The 20,162-nt window shown below is 33.6% G+C and overlaps 1 protein-coding gene across 2 annotated transcripts in view; it reads right to left on the bottom strand.

Moving 5' to 3' along the window:
* The window catches only part of LOC132699862 (nephrin-like), a 508,010-nt gene that overhangs the window by 35,258 nt on the left and 452,590 nt on the right, over nucleotides 1–20,162 (bottom strand). For both annotated transcript variants that reach the window (XM_060666811.1, XM_060666820.1), the window contains 2 exons: nucleotides 15,953–16,126; nucleotides 166–469 (listed from right to left, as the gene is read on the bottom strand). In XM_060666811.1, the coding sequence (XP_060522794.1) occupies nucleotides 166–469; nucleotides 15,953–16,126 (478 nt within the window). The remainder of the gene's footprint in view (nucleotides 1–165; nucleotides 470–15,952; nucleotides 16,127–20,162) is intronic.

A 20,162-nucleotide genomic window follows, 5' to 3' on the forward strand; every position in this document is an offset into this window, starting at 1 on the left:
CTAGACTTTTGGATGCATAATGGCAGAAGTAAATAAAGTCGTATGAGATCTGCAAGGAATGCTGACAGGGCACTACTTATGAAAGTATCTGCATGGAGTTGATGGCGATAGTAGCGGGTACTATAATACAATCACCATATTATAGAAAAATGGACGTTTGCTTACCCCCATCGAATCCTTTCTTGCACGTCACCGTAACAGAATGATGGGTTATGTTAATCATCGAACAACCCTGCGGTGGGTCCGGCCTTCCAGCCGGTACTACGTGGTACGTGCAAGCGACCCTTTGCACGCCAATTTCGTTGGTACCCCAGCATTGCAATGTCCCATAATCCGAAGCGGAGTGTGGTATGTAAGTTAACACACTAATATCCTCTTCCTCGACGATATGCTCAGTCATTTCTCTAGAAATACCAGGAGTGCTATTGAAGCTCCAACGAAATTGGGTCGCTGGTGGTTCTGCATCTAGCTGGAATTAAAAATTCAAGTAAATTTTATTTCATTGTAAACTACATTTTTTAATTTGTAAATCAAAAGTAAAAAGATGGATTCCGAAAAAAAATTGATATCTTACATATATAGCCTATTTAAAACTAATTAAACATCCATTTTTTTTCTGTTGATATTTAATTTCAACAAAATTTTATTTGAAAAAGAAATGTATGTTTTAATTTATAACAAAAAATCGTTACTATAGATAAAATTGATAAATTTAGATAGAATAACTCAACTAGCGACCATAATGTTGACGGATAGGATTTGAGTAAACTTTTATGTCTGCAAATTACAAATTATAATAGTTTCTAAATAGGTAGCTACATCGCGCACAGACTATTGTCTGCTTCTGCAATTATTTGTTTACTTATTATGTTGCTAGTAATCTTATAAAATCACCCTAAGTTTCATATTGCGCTTACATCATTGGGCGTGCCGGATAGTTGTGAAATTCTACAGTTCAATATTTTTCAATGATCGTGATCGTTTAGAACTAAAATAAAAAACTTTTTTTGTAACACTTAAATAACCGAAAGTGACTGCGAAAAGTTTCTAAACAAATTACAAAAACCATAAACCATGTTCAAGAGAACACTTACAAATTAAAAGATGAAAAAAATTCTTCTTAACATGATTCTCTGACATGTTTTAGTAGCGGAATAAGTTAAGAATACACTTCACCGGAAATGGGTTCTGAAAATGTAATTTTTAATAAATATACTAACCAAATAAACCTGAGTTAATTGTGTGTGTGTGTGTGTGTGTGTGTGTGTGTGTGTGTGTGTGTGTGTGTGTGTGTGTGTGTGTGTGTGTGTGTGTGTGTGTGTGTGTGTGTGTGTGTGTGTGTGTGTGTGTGTGTGTGTGTGTGTGTGCGCGGGCGTGTGTGTGTGCGTGCGCGCGCGGGCGTGTGTGTGTGCGTGCGCGCGCGGGCGTGTGTGTGTGTGTGTGTGTGGGTGCGCGCGCGCGCGCATAATTCTCAGTTTAATTGTTATTGTTTATTTTGATTACTACACAAATTATAATTATAATATATAAGAATTTTTATTTTATATTTACATCATATTTTCTATATTGTTTTTCTAATTCTGTACTGATAAAATTATAATAAAAAATGACCCATAAACTGTCAAATTTAATGATTAATCTTTAACAGGACATGAGAAAAAAGTAAGTTCTTCAAATATTATTTCAAGTCGGGTCCACGCTTAAAATCTTATTATTGCTATTGCTATTGCAGGTTTGTTCATTTTAATGTGGATGTAAACTGTGACACCTTGTGTGAATAAACAGATGTTCGAAGTACTTAATTTGGGGGGAAGAAATTGAAAAACAAATTATCTAGTTAGTAAAATTCATATACACGGAAACAGTTTAAAATTTGTGGTGCAAATTTTAATTCCATTAGCTCAAACTTTCGATCTGACACACAAGGGATGGCTCCACGTTAACAACGTAGATGCCAGGTGGATCGGTTTTCAGAGGGTGAACAATATTTGTTGTATACGCTGTAGGGAATTAGTATTAATCATATCTTCGAAGCAAAAAATTCAAAAATATTCCGATAGTTAGAGAGTGCCGGGTATCCACCAAAATGTGACGAACCAATCGCCAACACTTTTATTTACCCGTACCAAGTGCACTGTTTGCAAAAATTTTGTATATTACTTTTTATACGGGGTGGATCGAAAAGATGAATCGACCCGTTAATGGTAGATCTTTTTGGGAAAGTGTTGGGACATTTATAAATCTTATTTTATTATTTAAATATTTTATAATTTTTCTGTTAGGTTAAACTTTTCATGTAAATTTTGTAAATAAAAAAAGCAAACTAGCAGAAAAAAATGGTTCCTTGTAACCCACCGGGTTCGACGAAGGAGATATTAGAATCGTCTCTGAACTGTACTGGAACTAATTGGTAGAAGTCAAAATTGAAATGAGAACATCGCAATCCATAGCTATTAAACATGAGTGAGACAGAGTTGCATATTATCCCCGCTACAGACTTTCGAATGGGTGTGTTTATATATATAAGTTTGATAACAGAAGATTTTCAGGCTTTTCCAAGCAAAATCATTGTTATTCAGGTTTTGAGTCTACAGGAAAAGCTAGACAAAAAAAGCCTGGAAACTAAGACTAGTGAGGTAAAATTAAGGTAAAATATGTCGGCCACCCTTCAGACGCAATGATTGCAGGTTGCAATTTACATTTAGTGACAACATCATCTTTGTTAAGATTTTATAGTTCCCACTTTAATTAAAATTGTTATAAATGGAAACTTTAGTTAAAATACGTATTTTTGCAAAAAAAAAATTAAAGAAATGAAAACATAATTGACCATGTTTATCAGTAAAATTTCCATCGCAAGCGTATTTCACTTAGGAATTTGTTTAAAAAATCAGCAAACATTCTGGTGCATTACAAACATTCACAAGAAATTATTATTGAATAAGTTGATTTGCTAACTATCATGCGGTGTGCCAACATACCCAAAAAAGTAAAAACATGTTATCCACGATTTTTGTCTGTTCAGTTTAGGTTAAGTCCGCAGCCGACGTAGTGGCGTCAAAATGTTTAGTGCCACGTTGGTGGAAATGGCAGCAATTGACAAAAGAATGGATCCAAGGAAAAAACAATTTACCCTTTTAGCGCATAACATGTAAGTTTGAAGATTTCCAAAGCCCGCGCGTGACGTCGAATATGGTCGAAGTTTGGAAATCGAATAACTACGGTTCGAATGGAATTTATTTCAATTTCTGCGACGAAAGTGCCTCATAATATGTGCATGTATTCAACGTGTGTTCGCAGATACACGTGGCAACTTCGGAAACTGAATTTGTTATAAAGTAATCGAACTAAATTCTAGAATTTTTAGAAACCGTGCTGCCAACATCTGCGGAAGTTTAACTATTAAAAAGTTTAATGAAAGCCTAAAGTTCGCCGCAGACATGTTCCGGTCGTACGTACTCGAAATTTTATAACGATTCACTCTAAACTGCACGAGAAGAAAGTATCACCAAACGAAGTTTCGACAAATAAATTTGCCAAAGAAAACTTTTCGTGGCTTTTACAAGGAGTTTGGCGAAAATGTATATGCATGCAGGCACGAAGAAGTTATAGCGCCCGCTTATACGTAAGCTATAAGCATATAGCGCTTTCGACGAATGTTTTACCTTACGTGGTGAATTTCTGGTCTCAGCACAGACATTATAATATATTGTTGTTTTCTCTTTATAATATCACGACCTACTTGGCAATGATCGGACGCGTAATTTTCAGAGCTGGGATCTTTAATAAATAATACTTGCTTTACAAAACAGTTAAACTTTTTTGACTTTTCAGCTACATAACAGCACTTGTAGGTATGAACTTAGAGAAGGTAAAAGGGGAGCCGGTAGTCCAGTAGCAAATCGACTATACAGGTCAGAGGCTGGATCATTTAGGGTTGGAGCTGAGATCCCGATGCTTTAAGAAACCAAAACCAAACTAACCAAAACTAAACGAAGTTGTAGATCAGAGGAAGGTTGAAAATAATTTTTCACTTATTAAAAGGATGCAATTATATAAAGTATAAGACATTCATTAAACGAAATAAGTCTTAGCATCACAGGCGTACCTCGAAAAAATTTATGGCGAATGGGTACAGAAATATTTCTACTAACATACTTTCTACTTTTCTACTAGTATAGACAATTATACATCCCAAGTTTCAAGAAAATATGTGAAAAACTGCCAGATTTATAAATAATATATTTTTTTAAAATAAAGTTCAACGCCCTGTATTTTAGAAACTGGGCGCGAACGTGCTGTATAATAATATTTTTTTTTATTAATCGTCGAATTGTCGAATATGTTAATAATAATATAAGAAAATTAATAAATTAAAATTAATAAAACATAGATTAAGTTGAATATTTCCAGCAATTTGTAATTTTCAATATACAGGGCTGACCAAAAATGTTGCAAAATAATATATCTGCCTTATTTATTACTATTTTGAAATTTTGTTTAATCAGTGTTGAGTACAATCTAACTTTTGTTAAGGTTTTCTTATGCTTATCGCTTCAAGTTTCCCTAATATTCCTTTTATTAATCATTTTCAAAAATGAGTCAGGACAAAATTTGTACTTTTTATCTGGGGAATTACGTGTTTGTTTAAGGTAACTTTTTCTGACGTTTTCTGAAATAATAGTAAAAAAATATAATTTTTCGGTAAAACCAAAAATGCGATTATTTTTACGCCATTAGATAGTCTAACAACCTAGTGAAAACCGCATCTGAGTATCTTATCAAAACCTAAAAAAAGAAAAAAAAGAAAGACTTAACGCTCAAAAACAAAGTTGAATTTAGGGAAAATTTTCTACTTTATGGGTTTCCTAATTGCCCCGAATATTTACGATACAAAATGATATTTAAAATGAAAAAAAAAAGGGATTATTTATCTTTAGATTGTTATGCTTAGCCATTTTCAAAGAAATATTGCCACTTATCTTTCATTAAATATTTGTTTTAATGACTAACTCGGTCACTAATAAATTTTTAGCGACTAACTAAGTTCATAAACTATTGACAGATTTAAGTGGTAAAATATTTTTTCTACTCCGGTCTGTAAAATACCTAATTACATACTAGTTAACACACACACACACACACACACACACACACACACACACACACACGCACAAGCACACGCGCACACACACACACACACACACACACACACACACACACGCACACGCACACACGCACACACACACGCACACAAACACACACACACACACACAAACACACACACACACAAACACACACACACACACACACACACACACACACACACAAACACACACACAAACACACACACACACAAACACACACACACACACACACACACACACACACACACACACACACACAAACACACACACTAATTACAGATCTAGCGTGCGGGAAGCGTCGCTTTACCACGTCAGTTTCGTTTCCCACGAATCGGAGCCACTTCGGCCATTTCCGCGATTTTACCGCACGGGTTTCGGAGCAATCGGATGTTTTCGGAGACATTTTCACGCTTTAAAATTTGACGTTTGTCAGTTCTGACAGTTACGTCAGTGAATGTATTCGTGTTTTGCGAAAATGTACTCAAAAACTAACGGTCATAAAAAAAGTATAGTATGCAATACGTTCGGTAAACTTTCTAACTCACTCCTTTATTAAACACTCGCTCCGCTCATGTCAAATAAACTCGTGAGTCAAATGCCGTTTACCGCACTTGTTGCATAATACACTACAAAGAAGAATAAAACATCTCTTTTGACGGAAATAATTTATTTCAAATTATCCAGATTATCATGAAAACGCATTTGATTTTTATCTGACCAAATGTTACGCATTTCTTGTGTTGTTATTGTCAAAGTCTCTTGATTGCCTACGGTTTTAATTGCTTCGGGTTTGCTAAGTTTAACCCATTGTTTGATTTCACTTATTTATTGTAACTTTTGTTCTCTATTTGTTATTGTTATTAATATTACTCAAATGATTAATAATAAACTTAATTATTCTACTACCTTCAAAGTTCAATTTTCTCGAAACGGCCTTTAGCTATACGCCGCGCAATCGTTTAACCGCCTACGGAAGTCGCCTCAAAGCGCGAGTAGGAAATTTGAGGTTATGTCCACTGCAAACAGGGTCAGTTGTTGTTGATCGGGCGGTCGATTTTGACGTAATTAGCGGCGCTATCACCTGATATGCTAATAAAGCGGTCCGAGTCGCGGATTGCGTGGCGGCCTCAATCGATTTTATCCCGTTGGCACGAATCAAATTAAGCGGAGCGCGCTCGAACATTTACGAACAATACACCGAGCGACGTAGACTTCACGCGATTGATTGAGGGGCTGCTCGTTTTGACATCCAGAACCGCTTGTAAATTCGGGGCATTATTTATTTTTATCATTACGGGATTTACGATCGGGCGTGAAATTGGAATCAATAAAGTTATATTGCATTAATATACGCATTTACAATAACGGAAGGTTCAATTTGGCGTGACAAATCAGAGTTATTTACGGCGGAAAAATATTGAAATGCGTCAAGTGAACCCATGTACAATGTTACTAACTTTTCGCTATAAATATACGTAGAGTTATTTTTTATCGGTGCCTTTAAAAGAAGCTGGGAAATAAATATAGGGAAATTTATCCTGCACTATCGACGTTTCGAGATTTCGTATAATTTTATTCCTACGACCTAGACAGTAATACCAGATCCTTATTTATGCAAATTTCGAGTTTAACAACATTTTTAAAAGAGCCTAAAATATTTTCCATTAAACAACTAATTTTTTTCTGCTTTTCACTGCTTCCCTTTCTTGAAGTTGTTGAAATCGGATAATAGAAATGAAACAGGAAGAAAGGAATCTATGTTGCCAAATTTCTCAAAAGAATTTCCACGCCTTTTTTCCAATTTCTATCATTCATGACTAACATGACCAATAGAATAGATCTCACCTTGAGCAAATGTGCCCACTTTTGACTGTTTTCCTACAACATTTCTATTACCTAAAATTAAAGAATAGTTGATTTAAAATAAACTGAACCAATATCATTAGACATGCAGGTAGGGAAAAATTATTATAATATTTATTCATTCATAAATTTTGATTTTGGGCTTTCAAGATTTTTGTGTTGTGAAAACTTGGTTAGTGTATGATTTTCATTAATCCTTGTCTCATCTAAATAAAATATATATTTGGATGGCTTCTTTTGTACTCCGCAAGTAGTCCCTTCTTCAATAAGCAATGTCGTCCCTCCCTATCTTTTGAAATCGTGATTCTGTATATTTTTCCATTCCATATACGTTTTAATAGTTTCCATGAAGTATTTCTGCTTATTAATGGAAAATCACAGTCTTTTTGAATTAAAGTAAGAATTTTATCAAGTAAAGGTAGTTCCTTTTTGAAAAAGAAAGTATATGTTTGTACCTTACGTCTAGCTCAAGATTTATTGTCATTTAGAAGCCGGTTTATTGTTAATTTTCCAACACCGATCTCTGTATTACATGTCACTTTACAATGAAACCTCCGAAATATGTTTTCACTTTTAAACACATGATAATTCAGATTAACGTGCTTATTCTGTGATTTGATTAGTGATTTTTCATCACTAAAGAATACCTACCTAAATATTTACCAAATAAGTAAGTACAAAATAGTTTATAGTTTGTTTATATCATGTAGGTACTTAAGTTTTATTGCATAAAAATTAAATCTAAAATTTGTGACACTTTTTGCGCACATTTTTATAATTATATAAGGAGTATTCGCTTATTGCTTTCTTATTCTCCATTATAACAAACAATTTCTAATTCTCTTGCACGTCCATGTCAGCAACCGTTTTCGAAGATTTATTGCTCTTTGCCTTTCAAAGTTAGACTCTAGCCGTAATGCTTTCTTACCCCTTCTTGGTCAGATTGGTATTCAAACCTTTCGATCTATTAGACCCGCTCCCTTTCCGTTTCTCCACTAGAAAACTCTTCGAGAAAGGACAGTACCTTTTTAATGAGAAGCTCGGGTTCAATGAGCTTCAGTACCGTAAATCGTCTGTCCCCAATTGTGTGCAGCCGTAACATGCGACTTTGTGGCATATAACATGATGCGAAGTATTCCCAATGCCACATGTGACCCACTACAAGTGTTTTTTGTGTGTACATTTTTGAATATACTACGTACCACAGCTTCTTAAACTTGTGGTGTAAATCGATATTATTCGAATAGACAAAAACTGTAAAGTTAGAACTCATTCCTGTAAAAACCTTGAAAAAGGCTTTCATCTACGTACAACTGAGACCAAAAATGTTCTTGGGATTAATTGCGTTGTGCAAACGATTGTCTATTCCACCATATTAATTTCTTTTGCTTTTTTACTTGTTGGAATAAAACCAGATAAGCAGCACCGGCAACGACAGTATCCGCCATAGTAAAAAAAGGGCCACTCAAGTTAATTTAGTTGCGTTGATATGAATAGATTCTGGCATGCAGTCTCACTAAACGACTGAGCGACTTTCATTTTTTTAGATATTCATTTGAAAAGAGGTAAGTGAATTTAACCAGAAAATTTTTCAAATTCGTCATATAAATCCACGTACCTGATTTTCATAAAGGTATGTTTTCTTACAACTTCATTTTGAAAACTCCATTCTAATAACGGGATTGCATTGGATTACTTCTAGAGTTTTTAAATCAATTTAATCAAGCATTTAACATCTATAGGAATCTATAGGAATATGAAAATCTTTCACCCATAGTGCTTTATATCAATTCTTATGATTTTTACAATGTTCATCAATGTTATTTAATACTCAAATTCCCAAAGCTCAACAACGAAGATACGTTAAGATGCTACCTTCTCAATTGAGTTAAAAAAGTTTGTGATCTACCCGAGCCACACCAAATTGACCAAAGTTCAACTAAGACCATTTGAATAGAATTTTCCCATAAATAAATATCGAATGCATCACACTGAAAAAAAAACGAATGTCAAAAACAATATAAAACTTGGGTTATTATACCATGTGAAACATTTCTTCAGCTTTGTCTCAAATTGACAATGATGTTAATGTCTGTTTTATAAATTACTAATAATTAGTCATGTTATCTACAATGTGATTCCACAATACAGATTCACTTCTCTAAACAGGGTTCTCTGCCCCTATTGTACCTACAGCAAAGGTTAAATGGAGCAAGTTTTGGAAGAAACTTCGTTCATTTGATAACCGGCTTCATATTTACAATCGGTCAATTGATTCGGCAAAAATCGAAAATTGAAAATGGCGAATTTCATTTTTCGCCAGTAAATCCAAAACGGTTAAATTAACAGATGTCAAAATGTGACTTTATTCAGACACTTTTTTAGAAGTCTTTTGTTTTATGTCCAAAATTCTTAATCTCGGAGAGATCAAATTCATAGACCTCATTCTTTGTGAGAAAAAGGGCGAAATGTCAGGGGACCTGGGACGCCAAGATATTTGACTATTTAATAAAATAATTCTTTCGTGAAGCTGCTCGCTTAAGAAGTTGCTAACTTGCATAATGTTGTGAGTCGGACGTCCATTCTGTCGACACCATCTTCGGTTAGAGTAGGTCGTAAAACGGGGCAATTTAGTTTTGTAAAAGCTTTACAAGTCGATTTTCTGAAATAATTGATAATTTACAGTAAGTACTTAATTAAAAAAGGTAATTTAAATTACCAATGATCCCACATTAAACGTTATATGCAAATTTAGTCTGTAGACGCCTTTCTGCCTATTTGGGAGGGTTTTCCACAGCCCAATGATGAGTGCTATGCTTATTATAAACTGCACAATTTGTAAACCTACTCTTATCGGACCACAATACATAATTTACAAAATCGGTATCTTCATTACGCCTAATATACCATACCATACCATACAAGTCCTTGAAGTAATGCGGGTTTGTAAAGTACTTCTTCTTATTTAACACTCTCTGTACGGTTGATTTTGACACACCAATATTACGTTCTTACCGATGCACTATGGTTTTCGTTGATAATAACTTGCAAAATGTTTCTGTCGCGATTTTCACTTTCAGCGTATCTGATTCTAGGTTCGAAGGCCTCTTGGCTAATTAAATTAACCACGATTTCTCTAATTGGATTTTATGAGACTGCGGTTGGTCAGGATACATCTCGAAATACCGTGCTGAGGTAATGATGGCGTTTCTGTTTCACACACTTTAGTAATCACTCGCTCCGCTCGTGTCAAATAAACTCGTAAGTCGAATGTCGTTCACCGCACTTGTTGCATAATATACTATTGCGCACTTGTCAGGCATCACTGAACTGGAAATTTTACGCCCTCTCCAAAAATCGCAAAATGCAATACGGAACCGTAAGAAAAATTAAAGTTATTAATGCGGGTTGCGAGATAACAAAAGAGATAGAGCCTGAGCTTTTTTTAGTGAGATAGCCTGTATGACACATGTCATACAGGCTATCTCACTAAGAAAGCCTTTGAAGAGTGTTATATTTTGGCAGATGTAATTATGTGTAACCTAAGCTATATTAGACAGATACGGTATCACGGGTATTTTGGACTTAATAAAATCGTCCTTTTTTTAAATAATCGAGTGCATCCATTGTTCTGTATCTCAGTATTATATATTTGTTGACTTTTATTGTTTTATGTACCCGTCTAAATGTTTTTCCAGATCGGATTTTCTTTCTGGCAACAAAAATTTGTAAAATATGATAGGAGTAATTCTCTTATGATTTAAAATACAAAACTTATTGGTTGGCATAGTTTGTTGGTTGACGACTCGCATGGATAGTTAGTTTGTCTTTTAGAACTTTTGCACAGGTGTTTCTTCAATGCTCCGAACAAGGACTCCTGTTAACTAAACGCTACCAATTAAATACAAACTACAACAGACATTAAGAATGAATTAAAGTGTTTTTTGTTTTATTTTATCAAGGTTCTAAACTTTTGCAGGACAGTTTTTAGAGAAATAATGACAAAACACAGACAAAAATATGGAAGCAAACAAGGACCAAGAAACTTTGAAATATTAGATTTGACGACTTCGATTTTTCCCGATCCACAGAGGATAACTTGTGTTTTAAAAGACAATTTTTGAGCATTGACTTGGGAGAATTCGGATTTCTCGTGATGGGGTTAGTGAGCTACCACTTCCACACCTCAGTAGGAGCTATTTTAGAAAGGGTAAGTAATTTTTTGTAGAATCTTTACTGCGGGCTTAAATTATTTGAACAATTCCGGTAATCTGTGAGAATCTGAACCACAGACATGAGGCAATTTTCATGTCCCTCGAAGTGTCACAGCCGCTATTACGAAAACGATTGCCGTTAATTCGGCTCAGCTTCATATAAAATCTGATAAAAGAGCTAGGTTGGTTTTTGGCTCCAACTCTAGACATGGCACCTAGGGATCAACGTGTGAGTCGATACGGCTACGTTTGACTTTTAATAACTGCCTAGTTTAATATCGAATTAACAGGAATTTAACAAAACTACAAACATTAAAAAAACACTCAGAAGTGAAGGTCTCAAAAATTATTATTTCTTGTGTTTCGTTTACACAGGCATCATTAGACAAATAAAGAAAATTTTAAGCAATAAAATACAAATTACAAAGACGGGGGATGAGACCGAATCCGTTTGATTTAAACGAGATATAAAAACAAAGGGAAAAATCTTGTAATTACAATATAAAAACTCAATTAAACCGGAGACCTATATTTTATATTAACAGAAAATTTTGTCGGCTCAAAATTAAAATTGTTATTAACGCAATCGAGAATAGAACTCTTTTTGGTTCAGGTGATTTAGAATTTCTCGGGAAGATCAATTTTTTTTATTCTTTGGGCATTCATTTAAAATAGTGATATCTTTATTCGGAGAAAAGTTATGATCCGTAGACCAATGATGGACCAGACTGGCGTCCGTCGCATTAGATTGATTTGCAATTGACACAGTGTATTGTTTTTTTTAACCTTAGAAATTAATTCCTATTCTGGAGCAACCTAGCCAGGTGTAATGAAACATTGCTGAAGACAGTCAAACATTGGAACCTACGTTCTGGAGATTTTTATTGTATTATATGATATGTAAAGTCCAGTCAGAGCAATTAAGCAGTTACGTTTATCTAGTTCATTACTGGATGTTGTAAATTGACAGAGGAATTTTGTTTGTCAAAAACCGCGTCAAGAAATACGGATCATTTTTGATGACGTAACTGCACAAAAGCACTGATTGGAGTTTGTTGGCGAATTTGTAAAACAATTTATTGATAAAACGAAGTAGTATTGAATGCAATTTGCCTAATCGTCAATTCCTTATTAAATGCTTCCTTTGAAAGTGGAATGTTAAAAAGCCTATACAACAAAGTATTAAATGAGGCAAATTTATAAGAATAGATTTGCAGGAAAATTGTATTAATTTGTCAGTAGATGTAAATAAAAAAAGTTGGATATTATGGGAGTTACAATAGATGAGAACGGAAAGGACAATAAGGACATACTAAAGAAAATGGGAAAAGCAAAGGACATGATTAAAACACTACATACAATTCTATGGAGCAATAACATAACAAAAAAGAAAACAAAAAATATAAATACCAGGCTATGACTCAGCCGGTATTGACGTATGGGTCAGAAGTGTGGGTTCCAGAGAAAAACATTACTCAGAAACTTCTTTCAACCGAAATGATGTACTGAATAAGAATGCAAATCGAAAATACTATATGGAACGACATAAATGCCAAACAATTGAAATGGTATGGACACCTGCACCGAATGAGAGAAGAAAGGCTACTATTAAAGATTTGGAACTGGACACTAGCACAAAGAAATAAACGCGAAACCGAAATGGAAGAGGTCTCAATGAAGGAGACTAGAATGACAGGAGATGCTGGAGTAGGTGATGCGAGAAGCGACGCAATGTTGCAAACAAGTCGCCATGATGATGATGATGTGAACTTTCTAAAATTTTCGAATTTAATTTACTTAAGACTCCACTAACTTCCCTTCTCCAATGTAAACAAATTTGCCAATTTAAAGAATTAATAAACGTGAAGAATGCGGTAAGCTTTTGTTGAACATCATTCCACTTCCGCGTTTGAGTGTTTTGAATCTTTACAGTTTCGTGAAATTGGGCTTCTTCGAGTACGAGAGATTTGTTTTATTTGGGGAATTTAACATTCGACGGTCAATATGCACTGCTAAAAAATAAAGTATGTAAACTTAAAATAAAAATTAATTTAAACGACTAATCGGTACACTGAATAAAAATCAGTAAAATATTAATAAAGATATCTGAAAAAAGTTCTATAACCATATTGGAATACAGGGAAAATGGTTCTTCGGTTAAAGTAGAAGACGTTTGAAAGGATTTGTTTATAATAAAGCATAAAAATCTATCCTTCAGTACCTTTCAAATAAACCAGACCCCATCAAAATCTAAACTGAATTACTTCGCTTTGAATCAGAAACGCAATCATTATAAAACAATGTAGCAAAGTTAAACACCCATTAACCTTTCATTCTAATAAAGTGCGTAAAGCCATTACGAAATTCGCATAATCGTCGAAACCGACTACCCATTGGGCTGATCCACTGAAGTTCGGCAACAGCTAAATAAAAGCCGAACCTTCTCGAATTAAATTAACTTTTTTATGTTGGCTCTAAAACTTCGAAATATAAACCCCAAATTTATTAGCTCTCAGAATTTTAAACTTAATATAAGGAATATAAGTGAGTAAATATGTATTACAAAAACGTTTAAACTTTTGAGTTTTTTTTTTAATTTATTTTTATGTTTTGTTTTCTGATATTTATTTAATTTCTCGCAGGAACTCTTTGTTTGTATTACTTTTCCAATATTGTTAAATATGTGCTAAAACTAAGGAGTTAAATGAGCTAAAGGAGTTGCTGACCTTCTATAGGAAGGGCGGCATTCTGGACGCCCTCTAGAGCGGCCTGGGGGCACAACGGGCCCATCTGGTGCCCTAAGTGCTTGGACGCCCGCGAGGGCGCCCCCCTTTAATACCAATACCAATACCAATGTGCTGAAACTGCTTGACACAGAGTTGAGCATTTAGGTAAATCAAAAGCATCCAAACTTATTCTGTCAGCAACAGGTAACGTCTCCAGATCGTATGAAGAAAAGTGTGGTAGATGGAATCTAAACGATTTATTGTCATATTGTGTTACTGGCTACACAAAAACACAACGTGTTCCTAAAATACTAGATTGATTGCTTTGAGAATATCCGTAACTTTAGCTTTAATCAATCAGTGAATGTTTTCTTCATCAACCTAATAATTCATAAATAAAATCATACAAACGGCAATTCTTGTGAAATTGTTATTGGGCAACGTACCACGTATGAGTAAGAAATCCAAACGTTGTTTTTATCATACCATTAAGACATTTAATAAAAAATAAATACAAATAATAAGAATATGGCTTTATTGTAATACATTAGAAGAACGTGTCAGTACAACATACAACTAAAATAAAGCAATGAAACAAAGAAAACAAGCCCATGTCATCTATTCATGTACCTATGTAATTATTATTATTTCAATAGTTTTATTTATATATAAAAAAATATATAACAAAAGAAGCAGAAGATAGGGTGGTATGTAAATAAATATAAATTTTACCAGCATTATAAATTTCAGATGCATCAAATTAACTTCTGATAAAAAACTTTGAAATAATAAAATTTATAGTAACAGGTAAAATACAGGGTGTCCCAATAGTTCGTCCGAGATTGATGTCTTGGAAACCGTTGGCGATAGAAAGAAATTTCAAATTAATTAAATTATCATGTGCTCCGTGATTTGGTTAATGTTATTGGTAAAAGCAATTTAACTTTTGGTTGCTGAAAAAGTCATGGATATGGTAGAGAAGACATTTGAAGCACACAGTAAATATAAAATTAGTGACTCTGATTTCATACTAGAATCAGTATGATGGACATTCTATTTAAAAAAATCAGATAGGATGTTTTGTATTTTATTCATTTATCTCTAATTTTTGATAAAGCGTTGACCAACTGAATTAACAAAGCAGTTAAATCGTAACTTCAGTAATATTTCTTGCAAAAATATGGAGAAATATTACATAACTTAACTGTATTAAACATTTATATAGCTCGTGCGTGTGATAAACCTGTGCATCTTTTTAATTCAGTTTCTTTTTCCACCGTCGATGCACTATTGGGATACCCTATAAAAGCAATTTAATTTTATATTTCCATTAAAATCCAGAACTAGAACTAGAACAATAGATTTTATTTTTAAATAAGAAAAAAGTTTTAAATACGTTCCAAAAAAATCCTACCCAGAAGTAAATGCAATTTCTCCAAAAACATAAGGAATACAATTATGTGTTCTGGGGATACTGAATACTTACCTATATTTTAAGTAATAAATTGTAGGTGAGATTTTAATGTTCTATATCCATACATTTGTTTGTTTTAATTTAGTGTGATGTTTTCTAACCCAATTTTTATTCAGAGATTTCAGTCTCTTTACTGACCCCTTAGGCCAATTTTTATATAGTACTATGTCAGATAAGTGTGAAATTAAATTTCAGATATTAATTAAGATTCTTTAGTATTTATTATAAAGCTTTTAAAACATTTACAAGGAACATAAACTTCTTGTTTCGTATAAATTATTTTTTAGGTGTTATCGTGATTATATACGGTATAAATAATTTATTAATTATTTCCCTCCGAGTTGCGACGTTCTTAATAGAATCCTAAACTAACTAGGAAAAATAAAACTCCCATTCCGACTGGCGACATTGGATTCAATTACAGCCTCGGACAATAGGACTAAACTAACAGATAGCGGTAATACGTCTATAATGGACAATGGGACAGAACAAACTAACGTTGCACATAGAACGTCACACACGACTTACTTTGCATTCCACTTGGACGGGTTCGTCTTTGGCAGCGCCAACAACTTTCCGAACGATCCCATCTTTGCAGACCGGCTCGTATTTGACCCGAAGGTGGAAAGGCGGACTAGACGAAGTGCCCTCCTTGTTCGTGGCCTCACAGCTATACTTCCCCGAGCTTGCTCTGCTCACCCCCTGCAACAGCCACGGTTGATTTATGCCTATAATTTATAGTTCGGGTTTGTGTTTAATATTATGTGGCTAAGGTTATGTGCAGGTTTACTATAAATTCCAATATTGGGCGTTCACTGACGTGGCTAGCGGCGGCGAGTGTGGTAACCTACACGAGATTTACTTTTCTTTTGTCATTACCGGCATGGGAAAAGTGTGGTCGGAAATAATTTTTATTTTAGGGAATTTAATGATGCTCTCACAGAATTAAACAAAAATAATGCAGCTCTTAAACACAGACACATTCTTAAGGAGGTCTATCCAAAATGTGTAAAGGGGTTCTTCATGAACGATTATTACTGGTTATATATTTGTTTCTCTCGTACTGTTTCTGTAGTGGCTGGTCCTTTTTGTTGCTCAAATTTTGGGAAACAGTTTCATGGTTAATATTAAAGAAAGTAAAACTATTAGCTTTCACATAACTCCAATGCAATAACAAATCCTTAGTATATCGTGTTTTCGATTAGTATGGTAGACCCAGACCTAAAACACCCATTCAAGTCGCAAATTGCGGGTATTGTCAATGAAGCTTTAAGAATATCTATTTTCGTTAATACACTGTCTGCTGAATTTTGCAATGTCTATGTTATTAGCCAGGTCGAATTGGTGGTACTGGATTGGTTATGATTTTACCAAAAATATATCAATATGTTGCGGTTCAATATATATTATTAATTAATTAATTATATTAATTTGTTTTGGAACAGTCTTTGAATATTAAAATATTCTCTTTAAAACCGTTAATAGTGTTTGTGATAGTCCGATATTACTTTCTCGTATAAAATTCGCCGTTCCTCTCGACTTCTATGGCGTTTCATATTACAGCTTAAATATATGTTAAGTTTTATCGCTATATAACCTTAAAGTAAAGTAAAGAGAGCTTAGTAGTGGACTGTTTTGTACTATATATTTTTTTATTCTTATGTTTTATTTCAAATATATTGCTTTGGATTACCAGTATTGTTGGGTAACGACAGTAATGGGATCCGCGTAAATTAAATAATAAATAAATAAATTATTGACATTTACAATAAACTTCATGATTTGCAAATTGATTTCAACTTTGTCGTCCAGTTTAATGTACAGTGTGTCCCATGTTCGATGATTTTACGGCGTATCTTCTTTATCAATAAAGCTAGCGTGTGCTGGATTTTATAATTTAAGGCGGCTTTTTTACGAAATGAAAGGTGGCACAAACAGAAATGTCAAAGCTATCTTGGATTTTTAGATACAGGATTATGTTAAAATGTATTTTAAAACACCCTTTGTGGTTCGGTTATGTGTTAACCTATCGAAAAAGGTGAAAACTGGTCTGAGTAATCAGTTTTATTCTAAAATTTACAAATTTTGATAGATAAAGTAAAGTTGTGTCTTTTTAATGAAATATATGTACATTAATAATAATTTTATTAAGAGTATTCCAAATGCAAAGCATATATCTTTAGTTTTATTTTTTTTATGAGTAGGCTATGGCCAGACATGATATTTCGTAATTACTGTTTTAATTTTATAATATATAATGATAAAAATAAAATATATAATAATATATTTTATATAATATATATGTTTTAGAATGAAGCTGACTACGCTATTCTATGCAAAAAAACCTCTATCTCGATCAGTTATCACCTTTTCAATAAGTTTACTTATATCCTAGCTTCAAGGAGTGTCAAAATGCAAAATTTCCAAAATCCAAAGCCGCAATATGCTAGCTGTTATTTTCGTTTTCTTTTTACAGAGAGCTCGAAAGCATTCTCCTACATAAGTGAGTTATCTAAAGAAAACAAAAAAGAACTGGACATCCTGCGCAGAGAATCATTTTTTTATTATTTATTTTTACGTCTACCTGCCACGAATAACTATACCGTTGACTGACTTCTGGTAAATTATTCCCGTTTATGTTGGCTGCCCGTTAGGGATTTCGAGATCAGATTTCGGAAGCAAAATATTTTTAGAGTCCAATTTGCATAAAAGCGCGCGATAAAAACATACAATTTTAATGGCGAAGTGATAAAGAATTTATATGTTATAAAAGTGGAAACGTTATAAATTTTATTATGACAGCGGTTATACTGCGATTTAATCAATGCGCAATAAAACGGAACAAGCATGCTCAACTTTTATGACTCTCGCACATTAAAACTGGCACTTTAACCAACTTACAGGACGTTAGACAATTTACTGCATCGGAAAAAGTTTTTAAAACTTTTCTAATACTGTGTAAATGGTTCTACCCTGTAATAGGGAGATAGTTTAGTTCTCGCATTTCACGTTATGTATAAGCACTTATTACTCAAAAGTTTGCAAATATAACATTTTGAAAGTGCCGTTTCATTTTCAGAGATATAGCCAGGACAAACATTATTTTTTCTACAGCGGTCAAATTAAACAACTTAGGTAAAACTTGTATAAAAAGAGGTGACGTTAAGTATTTTGAAAATTTGTTTCTTTTTAAATGAATCATTAAATGGAGCTCTGTGGGATAAGAACCAAATTTATAAAATGGCCTAGACCCTTAGTGTCATTGTATTTGTTACGATTGAAGTGTTAACTTGGCTAGGTTACCCCCTTTTATTAATTTAATTTATTAATTTATTAGAAAAGTGAAGTAATATTTCATGTTGCGAGATGTTATTGTTTACTGTCTTGTCTTTCTTAAAGTCTAGGTTTGCTGTACACGTGTGCATCCAGTCTTTCAATGTTTAATCATTATTAGTAACTATCGCGTGATAACACCTTAATGGGCTCTGAAGTCTACTATCCTGGGTGAACTGGCTCCTTGAATTTAATTTGCAATTTGATTCTAATATAAACGAGATGTAATTCTTACGTCATATGACTAATTTGTTTAACTATTTTTGCGTCCCAAATTCATCCTTGGTAATAATACTCTAAAAAAATTGCGTACAGCGTCCTTATTCTTGACCGCAATAGAATAGAATCACTCCCGAGGAATGTTCGTTCTTCGAAGCTGGTCAAAGTTTCCTTTAAAAATGTTACAACACGACGATTGAAGGAGTGAGAATTTCACATGTCTTTTACATATTTGCCTTATCACTAAATATAATTCAAAACAATTAGGATACTTTACAGCCCCTTAAAAATAAGAAAAATTACGAAAACTGCAAGGCAGCAGGAATCTTTCAAAGCAAATAAAAGATTTTTGAGAATAAGCGAATCCCATTTGGAAATCGAAAATGAATTAAAAAAAAACAATTAGAGGAAATGGAAACTAATTCGCAAAGCAAAATGGATTATTATAATTTAAAAAATGATACAAATAATGTCAAACGCAATAACAAAAATAGCAGATTCTGCTTAATCTGTAGTGAGAGAATTAAGGAAGGGAAAATCATTTTTCAGCAATTTCAACAGGGTGGAAAAATCAAGGTAATGCCAATAGCACCTTTTTATTATTGATATAAAATTTTTCACTTGAAGTTAAATTAGTCTTCTGCATCATCAACATTATACAATAATAAATTATAATTATTCCTTCTAAAATTTTCATTTAAAAACCTTCATAAAAAAACTGTCAGAAGAAATAGCTAAAGGGAGAGTCCAAGGAATAAAATCCTCTAAAGCTCGTATCGAGTAACGGTGAATGCATAAATCAACAACAGTATGCTTTAAGAGCACAACCCAGATATAGTCGCACGATGCCAAACTTGACATTATAACGTAGGCCTACAGAAATCCATCACGCAGGTATGTGTGTCTGAAAGTATATCGTCTTGGCTTTCGACGGACCTTCCGCCAAGTAATTACGACCTTCATAAACTGGTTAAAACCAACAAGCAAAAATTTATTCATAGGTAAATGGCTGACATCAGTGGCAGTGTTGAATAACCTGCTTTTTCGTGAGTTTCGAGAAAGCAAATTGTGAAAACTGTGTATGCATTTTTAATAAGTAGAGGATTCTGTTGTGGAAAGCCCAAGAAATATTTTAGATTACAATAAATGACGGCGGCAGTCAGAAATATTTCAGCACCGACAATTT

Source organism: Cylas formicarius, unplaced genomic scaffold, assembly GCF_029955315.1.
Source record: "Cylas formicarius isolate icCylForm1 unplaced genomic scaffold, icCylForm1.1 PGA_scaffold_10__41_contigs__length_53128322, whole genome shotgun sequence".
Lineage (NCBI taxonomy): Eukaryota > Metazoa > Arthropoda > Insecta > Coleoptera > Brentidae > Cylas > Cylas formicarius.